The following is a 12218-nucleotide window of genomic DNA, read 5'->3' as shown; positions in this document are numbered from 1 at the left end:
TAATAAGGTTGCCCAAAACTTCTCATCTAAAAAAAATTTGCTTTCAGTTGCCTATATGCTTGCCAAACTAACTACTTGAGCTGACACTTTCTACGCAGGATTTCTGCCATTGGCAGATTTTATTATTATTACAGTTCAATATTATTCTTTAATCTCATCCATATGGTTCATTGAGTTCTGTGAACAGACAGAAAAATGCTGTCAGAATTTTTTAACGATCTTCCATCCTTCCCTCCACACTCCCACTTGAGGTAGGGACTTGTAATTCAAATGACTTCAGGGACCCAGAGTAGTGGTTCCAAGTTACGAGCTTTTAATAAACAAAAATCAGATTTTGAACGTGGTTAGTACAATCACTCAGGCTTTCATTCTCAATCATTCTTCATCTCTTGACAGCTCCAGCAATGTGGTAAGACAATGCATATTCCATTCCCACACAATAATGAATATGCATTAGAGGAAAAAGTTGGGGTTTTCTTGCATGGCTTCTCCAAGTTCTCTTGCCACCAACATTCGGTTGCCAACGCAGGCAGTCCAAAAGGCTGACTGGAGAGCGGGAAGAAGATCCTGGGACAGGGACTCCGGTGAGGAGGCAGATGGACAAGATGAAGGGGCAAGAGTGATCTCTGGGACCGACCTGGCTATCAGTCTAGGGCTGCAGAAAGGGAAGTTGGACTGTAGTGGACTGCTGGACAAAGTAGAGACTAGGTCCTACTGAAAGAGGAGATTGTGAAATAATGAAAACCAAACACACCGCGACAAGGCTGAATTTGGATCACACAGGGTCAGTGGAGAAAGAGAAAAGACTGAGGCAACATTTGGGATTACAATACAGAAAGAAAACAGGTTGACAAACCCCGCCATTTTGAAAGAAGCCTGAAAATGACAGACAAGTAGAAGGACTAACAAGGAGTGAGAGAGCTTGGTAATGAGACTAAAAGCTGGTGAGAGAGAAAAACAAACAAAAAATGCAGAGCAGAAAAAGACTGCAGAATACAATGAAGTCCGATAAGGTGATGAGAAAACTAAAATTACCACTCATTGGGAAGGACCTCTAGAGGAGGCAAAGTGGGGACGGTATGACCTGGAAAGCAATGACAAGAACTGCCAGAAGAGAAAATTAGTCGCAGGGTGGGAACAGAATACTGAACGAGAGAGAGAGGGGAAAGAGGAAGCCAGGGGTTAGCGGGAATGTCTGGATTTTCAGCAGATAACTGGAAGTGTCTGGACAACACTAATCAGGGAAGATGAACTTTGTAGACAAGAGAGGATCTGGGATAAGGGGCTGGATTATTGCAGACAAGAGTGGGTTCAGACTAAACAGATTTGGCCAAGTGGGATCAAGTTTAGACCAGGGTGAAACAGAAAAATCAATCTGTGTACACGACTCTCTAACCCTTAGAATGAAGCAATCGATCTCTGAATGCCACTGAACTCAGAAAAATGTCTGTGCAACCAACTGCATTGTCATTATCTGCTGGCATGCCTTCATCCAAAGATAAAAGAAGAGCCAACCACTACTACCAAATGCAGCACAAGCTCAAGTGAGAGATGTCTGTGCAACTGATGTAAGGTACCTAGCTCTGTTGATGTGCCATCGTGAAGCCATATGCTGCGGGAAAAAAAGCAGCGTGAATCTTAAAAATTCAAGTTGTAGTCACAGTGAACACTGCTGAACAGTAATACAATGCATCTAAAAGGCAGAAAAGTTAAAAAGTCATCCAGATCTGAAAAAGTTGCCCCCACGCACTTAATCAAAAGAATGCAAAGACCTTCCTTCTAGCTGTATATCAAGTGTCTCTTGCCCAAGGGTTCTCAAGATTAAGTTTCAATTCTTTATAGTCTACGCATTCTGTAGCTGCCTGAGATACTGATTTTCACAGTAGGTGCCATTGATTTTGAAAGTCAGTTAATAATACAGTCATTGACTACAAGCTGGAACACAGGAATCTCTCAGATCTACGGACTACTTCGGTGCCTTTTCACCTTCTTACCAGGCCCAAATGGTTGTAGGCTACTCGCTCTGATAAAATGCCCTATGATAAAATGATAAAAGAAACCTATCAACAGCTCAAACCTTAGTCAAGCAGATTTATCATCAGGAAGTTTAAAAAAAAAAAAAACCCTCCATTCAAAGAAACAAAGCTGCTTCGTGAAGACAACTCAATGCTGGAATCTGGAGCAGCTGCACAACCACACCCAAACGTTTCTTGCTATGTCAGGCTTTCACCTCAGATAAGTCAAAATGTAAATTAATTTAGTCCTTAGTGTTGTCTGGCAAACACACCATAAAATTCAAATATACTCCCAGCACTTTGTGGTAATTCCCATCTGGGAACAGGACTGATACAGGTCTTGCACATCCCAAGTGCAGAGCACCGAGAAAGCACTGTCCTCACAGCAGCAGGCAGCAAACGCTGTTCCCTTCTGTTCCCTGCGGTTAAAAATCACAAACAGCGCCGAGCACTATGTAACTTAAATACCTATTTCACATATTGATGTCTACAAGCTTCAGAAAAAGAATCAAGCACCAAGCTGTTCTGCAGGCAGACATGAAAAAGACCTTAAGAAACATCAAAGAACAACACTGATATTCATTCCTAAGCTTTTAATAAACAATAACAAAGGAAGTGAATTAATGTGGAAGCCCAATTCAGTATCCTTCACACCTCTCTGTCCCAATATGCCTGCATCAACTACTCTGTTTTGGTTGTTGTTTTTTTTAAATCAACATTAAACATCTTCAGTTTGTTTTGAAGCTTTTGGCTAAGAGGCAGTGTTTTTTACATCATAGCTCCTGAAAGGTAATTAAAAACAAAATCAAAATGCTTCCTATCAGTTCTCATACCCATGAAATTATATCATTTCAGAGACAATAGGATATAGCGTAAACTACACTGTGTCTCAGCACAGCTACCTGTATAATCTGGTATGTATTTACTCATGATTTTTGGTTATCGGGTTCTTCAGTGAGTGCATGAGCATTAAATTAAAACCGTAGAGATGACATTTGAAATAACTGCAAAAGCACCCTTTCCCCCCCCAAATCCCGAGAAACTGCAACAGTAATTACTGGGCTTTAGCTCAGTTTCTGGGACACAAAGCTCGCATCAGAAAAAATAAGCCAGTACCCCTTTCTCAAACTGTTTCTCTGAGCAGTGGCTGCTAGGGACAGTGGGATATACTGCAGTGCTCCATGCGCAGCTGGTGTGCTCCAGGAGCTTTTACAGAATCAGGACAAAAAGGACTTAACTTCCTAACTTCTAAATATAGGTTTAATTAGGAGCCAAAATCCCACCAGTCCAGCAACACCAAGAGACTAGTAGTTTTAGATATTTAAATTGAACTGCAACGTGGGAGGTTTTCTGAGTACCTACAGGACTAGGCAGCAGCTAGCAGCTGCACCCCTCTAAGTACCTTGAATAGTCCATTTATAAATACATTTATAAAAATAATGTAGGTGCAGAACCAATGGCATTACAGAGGTAACAGACGCCATGAACTACGTGCCTTGGGCTTGCTTTCAAGAGAAAGTAATTTGTGATGTCTAATGTGACATGTCTAAAAACTCACAGCCGACAAGCATCATCTAACAAATTCTGGAGTTAGGAGCCCCACTTTGAATCAGAGTACTTCCATTTAACTCTCCTCCCTATATGTTTAGGACAGCTCTTTGTTGCAAAGACTAATTTAAAGATGCCATTATGCTCTTTCTATGAGCAGCTCAAATTCTGAGCCTACAAAGGTTTTTTTCCAAAGTTTTGCTATGTCAGAGAAGTCTGTAAATTGCTACATTAGATTGTTTGTAGGAGTTTGCTGCAACAGCACTTTAGAGCAATTTTCTTTATTCCACTGTGTACTCTTCCTGACAGAAAATGTGATTATGTAAGTTTAGAAAATATGAGCGCTATCAGTCTGAGTAATAACAATAAATAAATAAATTACTAGCAAATGATCTCGCAAACTCCCTCTATTTGAAAGAAAGGAATATTTAACACTGTACAACCTCTACATCTCTCTGAGAGGCAACAAAGTTCACTAAAGCAGACTAAATTTACTCTAAGTGATGTTCTGAAGTTAAACAAACATCTGTATGTGCACATATGGGGTGCATAATAATGGGAACATGTGCGTATATACATACACAAATTAGAGGTATTTCAGTTGAATTCAAACATACTATACCAATAATAAATTTGGCCTCATGGCTTCAAGTTAGGAAAAATAAAATCCTCTAAAATAGTAACTGTAACGTGTGTGCCCACACACTCTCATATAGATATTGAATAGCTATGTCAGATGTCCTAAACAAGTTCCCCTAGAATTAAGCTGTCAATTTTTTTATTTTATCAAACTTTCCATTGCATCAACTACAGTCAAAATGTCCCAATTGAAAAAAAAAACCCAAACCAATATGTACCTTGAGGGTAAAATGCAGCTTAATTGGTTTGGAAAATACATCAGCCACACCATATGAGCATTCTGTGATCCCTCTGTGAGGGAGCTGGGGATGGTGCTCATGCAGATTTATTTAGTAATGCTGTTCAGAGCCACACACAGCAATTCCTGAATCATAGCCAAGAGACCATGTAAATTACTGTTCTTAATTACAAGAATAGAAAGTTTAATCCATCTATGCATGGCACTGCTTTTGGTGTGTTTGTCGCTCAACCATATTGCTTGTTGAACAACAAAATTTGGAGCCACTGAATAGACAGGGGTTTATTTTTCTGCTGTTCAAGAGGGAAGTTGTTTTGGCACAGGCAGGGAATTCAACAGAAAAAAAAAATAAAAAAGAAAGCGGCTCAGACTGTCACTCTCCTGATCGTTTTTTACTCTAAAAAATGTAGGCCTTCACTTCCTGTCCTCCCATGGTTTTTAGAGAACTGGAAAAACAGAAATTGAAAAACATAGGATTAGAAAATTATGATTGCAAGTCTTTTTCTTCAGACAGGAAGAGCAGTGTCTTAGAAACTGATAAACTTTTTCTATTTAACTGTGTAATGCAAGAGAAGCTGTGGTTATAGCCTATAATTAAGAGTTTGGAGTGAAAAACCTCAATGCGTTACTTCAAATAAATGACAACCTCTAACTTTCTGCACATCTAAATGCACTTGATGGATGCCTATGTGAACTGTAATACTTGTAAATAACTTTTAAGATGTAACAACCTACCAGCATTTTCTTTAATACCTCCTGACAAAGTTTTGACAACAGACTGGTTAATACTTTATCAAAAAGATTGGTGAGGTGTTTAACTATGTGACAAATTGTACCTCCTATAGAAAGGACCTTAATCTGCACGTAGAAAAAAAATCCAAGTCAATGTTGAAGAGATTTTCTCAATAATCTCTTCAAAAGGAAGGCATTCTAACTTCATAATTACGTTAATCCTAAGGATATGCACAAAAGCCATTCAGCGTTCTGAAGAGCCACATCTTCCACGTGGGTTCTCTGATTACACAGAAATCACGACTTCACATTTCAGTCGCTTATCAACTGCAAACCTCTCCCCCCCCTAACCATTATGCTCCGAATGGAAAGCAGAGATGCAGCAAAGGTACTGCTGTTTCAGGCAGCATTAAAATAGATTTGCCTATCCAAGCTGATGTCTGGAACCTTTGACAGAAAAGCAAAGAAGAGATAAGAATTTATTTCTTTGACATTTGCCCAGACCCGCTGAACTGACTCCCCTCCTATCCTTCAAGCAGCACAGGAATGGTACTTGACACATCCCCATACGCTGTCTTCAAGAAACTCCGCTCCAATAAAGGAAAAGTGTTTGGGGTTTTTTTAGTCCATTTTTAGTCCATCTGGTCCTTTTACCTATAAGCAGAACCTGAATGCATATTTTTTAGAACGGATCAACTGTACACACTGTAGTAAATTTCACCTGGTTTTGATTTGCCCCTGCACTGGATTTGTGCAGTGTAACACAAGGGGGACTGGAGCACCAAGCAACACCATGAAAAGCTCAACAGCTGAAAGCAGCACGGAAAGCTGGAGAAATACATGTGTATTGCTGCTTTTCTGTAGTAGTTCACTGTAAGAAGAGGTGACAGGGAATTGTGTTTTCAGTAAGAACTAAAACCAAAAAAAAATATGTGGGAGAAAATAATTTTCTTTATAATTAAAACAGACTTTATAGTTTAATGTATTGATGAAATATTTGAGTGGGAGAGAAGAACTCATTAGTGGATGTAAACAGAAAACTTGAATAATTTGGGCTAGAAAGACAGTATCAAGGGAATAAATTAAGGGAGGCAGTTTTGCTCTCTATAAATTTTTATATACTTTGCTGAGATGAAAAACCATCAGCAAGAAACTTGAAGTGTTCTACATTCTCGTTTCCTGAGGGTCTCTCGCTGTGTCCCTGTTTCAGCTGGGATAGTTTTCTTCCCAGTAGCTGGTGCAGGGCTGTGTTTTGGCGCTGGTGTGAGAGCAGCGCCGACAGCACACGGATGGGTTTGGTTGCTGCTGGGGGATGTTTATACCAAATCAAGGACTTTTCAGTTCCCTGGGCCCTGCCAGCGAGAGGGCTGGAGGGACACGGGAAATGGGGAGGGGACACAGCCAGGGCAGCTGACCCGAACCAGCCAAAGGGATATTCCGTACCATATGGCATCAGGCTGAGTACATAAACTGGGGGAAGAAGGAGGAAGGGGGGACATTTGGCATTATGGCGTTTGTCTTCCCAAGTAACCGCTGCACGTGATGGAGCTCGGCTTTCCTGGGGATTGGCTGGACACCCGCCTGCCCATGGACAGTGGCGAATGAGTTCCTTGTATTGCTTTGCTTGCGTGCACGGCTTCTGCTTTACCAATTAAACTGCCTCTACCCCAATGCAGGAGTTTTCTCACTTTTACTCTTCCGATCCTCTCCCCCATCCCGCTACGGGGGGAGTGAGTGAGCAGCTGCATGTTGCTTAGTCGCTGGCTGGGGTTAAACCACGACATGCTAAAAGCTTTTTCATGCTTCACCACTTACTGTTGTGTCAAAACATAAGCAAATGCACTTGACAAAATGCAAAGAAAATCTCCAGCTCACAAACAGGCAACTTCAATCTGGATTAATAACATAATTTGTATGTACCATTCATCATTGACTGCAGTAGCAATAGCTTCCCTTTTGTTTTTCAATAACTGCATTAACCTTAACACTCTTACTCCCTTTCAAATCAGGGTTTAAACAGAGGCATAGCATCCTCGCAGCCCCAGTTGCTTCACAGAATCAATAGTCATTATTTCAACCCTGTATTCAAGATTACAGCAGATCCTGTTAACGTTAGAAGGTTTCAAGAAGAAAATGTCAGACAAACTAAATTAAACAACCCCCCCAACAAAAGAAAAGAAGAAAAATTCACATTGAAAGCCTGCTGTGTTTTCAAGTTATATAAATTAAACTGAATATGGTTACAGAAGTGAATAAATCCAGTTGCACTGTGACACAGAATAATGAAAAGTAACAATATTAGAATGTCAGTTATGAATGGAAAGATACAGTAACTAACCAACAAAGGAAGGCACATTACCTTTAAAATTGTAATGTTCCACGTAAAACTTTCTACTGATTTTTGCAGTTTTCTTTCTTTTAAGCCTTCTCTTGCTCCTATATTGTGCAGGTTTTCATGAAACTCCATCGCTGTGGAGAATAAGAGGAATATAGAATCTATTTTAATGCATTTTTGTGATCACAGAAATAGTGATTTGAATCTAATAAGGAAAAAGGCCAGTGAAATAGTCTGAAGAAATTTTATTCTTCAAGCACAAATGTATCTGATCTAATAATGTGTGACATTATACAACATGCCAATATATAAAATCTCTCTAAGCCAAAATGCACACTGAGGTTCTTCTTGGGTCACGGCCACACAAAGATGGAGCCAAGCAAATATTTACTATATAAAAATTTTCTTTAAGCACACCTGTATTTGTTGCACCATATGTAAAAACCTTTTTGTGAGTTGCTATAGGAGGGAAACAGTAATTTCATGAAATAGTCTATCCCAACAAATTTGTTTTGTTCCTTGCTCTTTTATGCACTGAATTTACATCACAGTTGTCCAGCTAATGGCTTATATGCTGGGGCCAGCCCAGAAAATAACCTTCTCCCCTTACCCCTGACAAGAAAAGGCGTAACTGTGAAGGAGGAGTGCCAAGTAAACCACCAAAGACCTTTTACCACTCCTGCGTGAACTACTGTGTCCACAAAACCTGTATCCGACCAACTCCAGACCAAAAATTTCTGGCAAAATTCAGATTAGCTTGATCTAAACACTGAGAAGGGTGACCAAAACTTTAGTTTTAACCCAGCACACTGCACAGATATAAGAACAATAATTTGCTTTCCATGCTGCTGTTACAAGTCACAGAAAAATAAATTTGAACAGTCTCTTTCCTAGAGGGGAAGTAAAATGTCCTTCCACAGGTACACACATCAACCCAACATGGATTACAGCAAATCTCCTATAGAAGTCATACATTCAATTGTGCTCTCAGGATCTCATCCAGAATAATTTAAAGGGTATTTTGAGGGCAAAAGCTGGCAAGTGGTTTTGACTTACACCTATGAAATTAAAACCAGGTTATACCTTAAGTAGACATTGTAATTTTGACTGTGTTGATTGAGATCTTCTATTTGCCCAGTGAGTATCTGTGCTTCAAAATATACATGTAATTATCATGGAATAAGCATACGAACTTTTGTTGGCTGCCGGTCCTAGAGTAGACTGACTTTTAGGGACATTATGCTACCTGTTCTTCATAATCTCTCTACCCCACACTCATGCCTCATTACAAGAAAGAAATATGACTGAATGTTTTATTTGTATATTCCTTACCTTACTCCCATAAATATGTATCTGTACACTTTAAAAATTGTTCATAAATTCATTTGAAAGACATCATTGTCCTTTTCAGCTTTTCTTACTATTTTCAATTTTACTACAAGGAAAATAAACAACAAGTATTTTCCCTGAATTAAAATATTGTATCATTTTTATTTCAAACGCTTCATAGCTCTGCCTCTGCCTTTAGAGTACAGCCTCAAGTAAACCACTCATATTATTTTTCCCCAAAACAGATTTCTAATCAGGTGAGGAATTAAAAGTTTCTTCATCCATCAGTTTCTAAGTATCCATTTCCTGTCCACATCATCCAAAACAATAAACTCCCAATAGGATCATGGGAAAATTATGCGCAGATCCATATTTATGACAGAAGTTCCTAAAGCCACCATGAAAATACACATTTTCTGATCTGTACCATGACTTATGAGACTACACTGCTAAACTTCTGGAGTTCTGTGCCTCATTTCCATCTTTAGAACTGCTCTTCAAATCCGTGGGCATTAGTGATCGATAATAACCTTGGACCGAAGCCAGCCAGAGAGATTACGCCGAGGGTCTGCATGATCGATGTGAAATTGGTGCTTTGCAGATTTCAGATTACTTTTACATATCCAAAGTCACGAGTACCCTAAACGCAGGCAGCGGTGACCATCTATTGTGCTAGCCAGAAAAGCTCCTTTCTGGCTCACTGACTGCCTTCTGCCGTGAGTCTCTTCCTTCTTTACACTCGTACACTACATTTCTGTCCTGCCAAAGCCACTGCACTCCAGCTAAACACACCTGGCGGTTAGCAACAAAATCCCACTGCCCCTTTCCAGAAGATGAAACCAAGTCAGGTCATCCTACCAGGCACACACATGTAAACCCTCAACAAACAAGCACCTCCTGCTTAAATAGCACTAATCACCCCACTATCCTCAACACCGAGAAAACCTCATGAAGTTCTACAAGGCCAAGTGCACGTGCAAGTGCAACCCCCAGTATCAATACAGGTTGGATGGAAAAAGGATTGAGAGTAGTTCTGAGGAGAAGGACTCGGGGGTGTTGGTGGACTCAATCATGACCCAGCAATGTGCACTTGCAGCCCAGAAAAAACAAATCCTGGGCTGCATCAAAAGAAGGGTGACCAACAGGTCAAGGGAGGTGAATCTCTCCCTCTGCTCCGCTCTTGTGAGACCCCACCTGTAGCGCTGCGTTCAGCCCTTGGGCCCCGGTGTAAGAAGGACATGGACCTTATGGAACAAGTTCAGAGGAAGGTCACAAAGATCAGCAGACTGGAGTCTCTCTCCCATGAAGACAGGCTGAGAGAGTTGGGGTTGTTCAGCCTGGAGAAGACAAGGCACCGGGGAGACCTTACAGCAGCCTTCCAGTACTTAAAGGGGGCTTATAAGAAAGATGGGGACAGACTTCGTAGTAGGGCCTGCAGTGACAGGACAAGGGGTAACAATTTTAAACTAAAAGAGGGTAGATTTAGATTAGCTATTAGGAAGAAATTCTTTACTGTGAGGGTGGCTAGATGCTGGAACAAGTTGCCCAGAGAAGCTGTGGATGCCCCATCCCTGGCAGTGCTCAAGGCCAGGCTGGATGGGGCTTTGAGCAGCCTGGTCTGGTGGAAGGTGTCCGGCCCATGGCAGGGGGGCTGGAACTAGGTGATCTTTAAGGTCCCTTCCAACCCAAACCATTCTGTGATTCTATGATCTCTCACATACTGAATAGGCCAACTCCTCATCATCATCATGCTAAACTAAAGCTATCCTACTCTAAGCCTAAACATAGAACCAAGTAGATTTGAATTTTATTTCTGTTCCTATTACTAGGTTGCCTGATAAATTGAATTGGATTATTTCACCTCTCAGTTTCAGTTTCTCCACCTGCTTAATGGAATGGAATGAATGGCATTCACTACAGAGTATACGGACAACTTAATTTTAGAGTATGAATGCAGCGCAGTATTTAACTGTTGAATACATATCTCTTGATGAATACATCATCCTCTTCTATGTCCCTGCTTGGTTTTCTTGCATTTTGCCTTGGAACTATTTCATACATTAATAGTGGCAAAGTAATAACACATCAAATTCCAAAATGAAACTGACTAGTTCAAAGATAACAGATAAAAGAGGAAAAAGCTTTTAATTTACAGCTAAACTAATAAAATAAAAAATATGTCCACATAAACTCATGTAAACATGCCTTTAAGACATGCTTGCAAAGAAAACTGGATGTTAAATGAATTTTCCTAATAAATACAGAGAATCTTCTATCTCCTTTCAAGTAAAAATCCAGCTCTTGCTCTCATTAAGATACAGAAAAGAAATCACTTTTATAACATTTAATTACATCTAATATTATTAGTAATTTTGAGCTGTCCAAGAGTTCTTGGATGATAACAGACATACTACTAACTTGATTTATCACTCCTAACGTATTTCTCCATGTACCACCTGTTTGATCAAAAAAGCAAGTTACTTATGTTTTCCATTTATACTGGCAGATCTTAGAAAGGATATCATCCACAAGTTTCTGAGTGATCATGAAGAGTATATACGATATATGTTATTCTGTTCAGATGGGATTTCCTGGGTTTTAATTTGAGTCCATTGTACAAATGTATTCAACTATAACGAAGTGATCACTGACAGTTGTCTTGAGTCAAAGCTCAGTTATAAAAATTTCTTTGCATTAAAGATTTACATAGAATCACTGAGGTTGGAAGGCGCCTCTGGAGATCGTCTAGTCCAACCTCCTTGCTCAAAGCAGGCTGAGGTAGAGCAGGTTGCCTAGAACTGGGTCCCACTGGGTGCTGAATAGCACCAAGGATGGAGACTCGGCAACCTCTTCCAGTGTTTGACTAGCCAAGGTCCGAGGCGAGCCCTCTCTGCTCCAGCCTGGAGAATCCCAACTCTTTCAGCCTCTCACACAAAAGATGCTCCACTCCCCTAAATGCTCTTTGTGACCCTACGCTGGACAGTAAGTCCATACCTTTCCTGTACAGGAAAACCCCAAACTGGACTGAACGCTCCAGTTGAGGCCTCCCCAACGTGGAGCAGAGGACAAGGGTCACCTCCCTCGGTCTTCCGGCGCTGCACTTCCTTAGCTATGTTCAACTTCTTGTCCACCAGGACACCCGGGTCCTTTTCTCTGAAGCTGCTTTCCAGCCAGTCAGCCTCCGGCCCGTACTGGTGCGTGCAGGGGGTCATTCCTCTCCAGGTACAGGGCCTGGCACTTCCCTTTGCTCGACCCTTTCCATGGGGTTCCTGTCACCCATGTCTCCACCTGCCAAAGTCCCTCTGAGGAGCAGCACAACCATCTGCTCTATCTACCCTCCACCAAGTTTGGTGTCTTCTGCCAACGTGCTGAGGATGCACTC

The 12218-nt window shown here is 40.8% G+C and overlaps 1 protein-coding gene across 2 annotated transcripts in view; it reads right to left on the bottom strand.

Annotated features, from left to right (window-relative positions):
* Positions 1 to 12218, bottom strand: part of PLCL2 (phospholipase C like 2) — a 103901-nt gene that overhangs the window by 3077 nt on the left and 88606 nt on the right. For both annotated transcript variants that reach the window (XM_055805315.1, XM_055805318.1), the window contains exon 6: positions 7532 to 7641. In XM_055805315.1, coding sequence (XP_055661290.1) covers positions 7532 to 7641 — 110 coding nt within the window. The remainder of the gene's footprint in view (positions 1 to 7531; positions 7642 to 12218) is intronic.

The sequence above is a fragment of the Falco peregrinus genome, chromosome 5 (assembly GCF_023634155.1).
Source record: "Falco peregrinus isolate bFalPer1 chromosome 5, bFalPer1.pri, whole genome shotgun sequence".
Classification (NCBI taxonomy): domain Eukaryota; kingdom Metazoa; phylum Chordata; class Aves; order Falconiformes; family Falconidae; genus Falco; species Falco peregrinus.
This window is presented reverse-complemented; position numbering and strand designations above follow the sequence as displayed.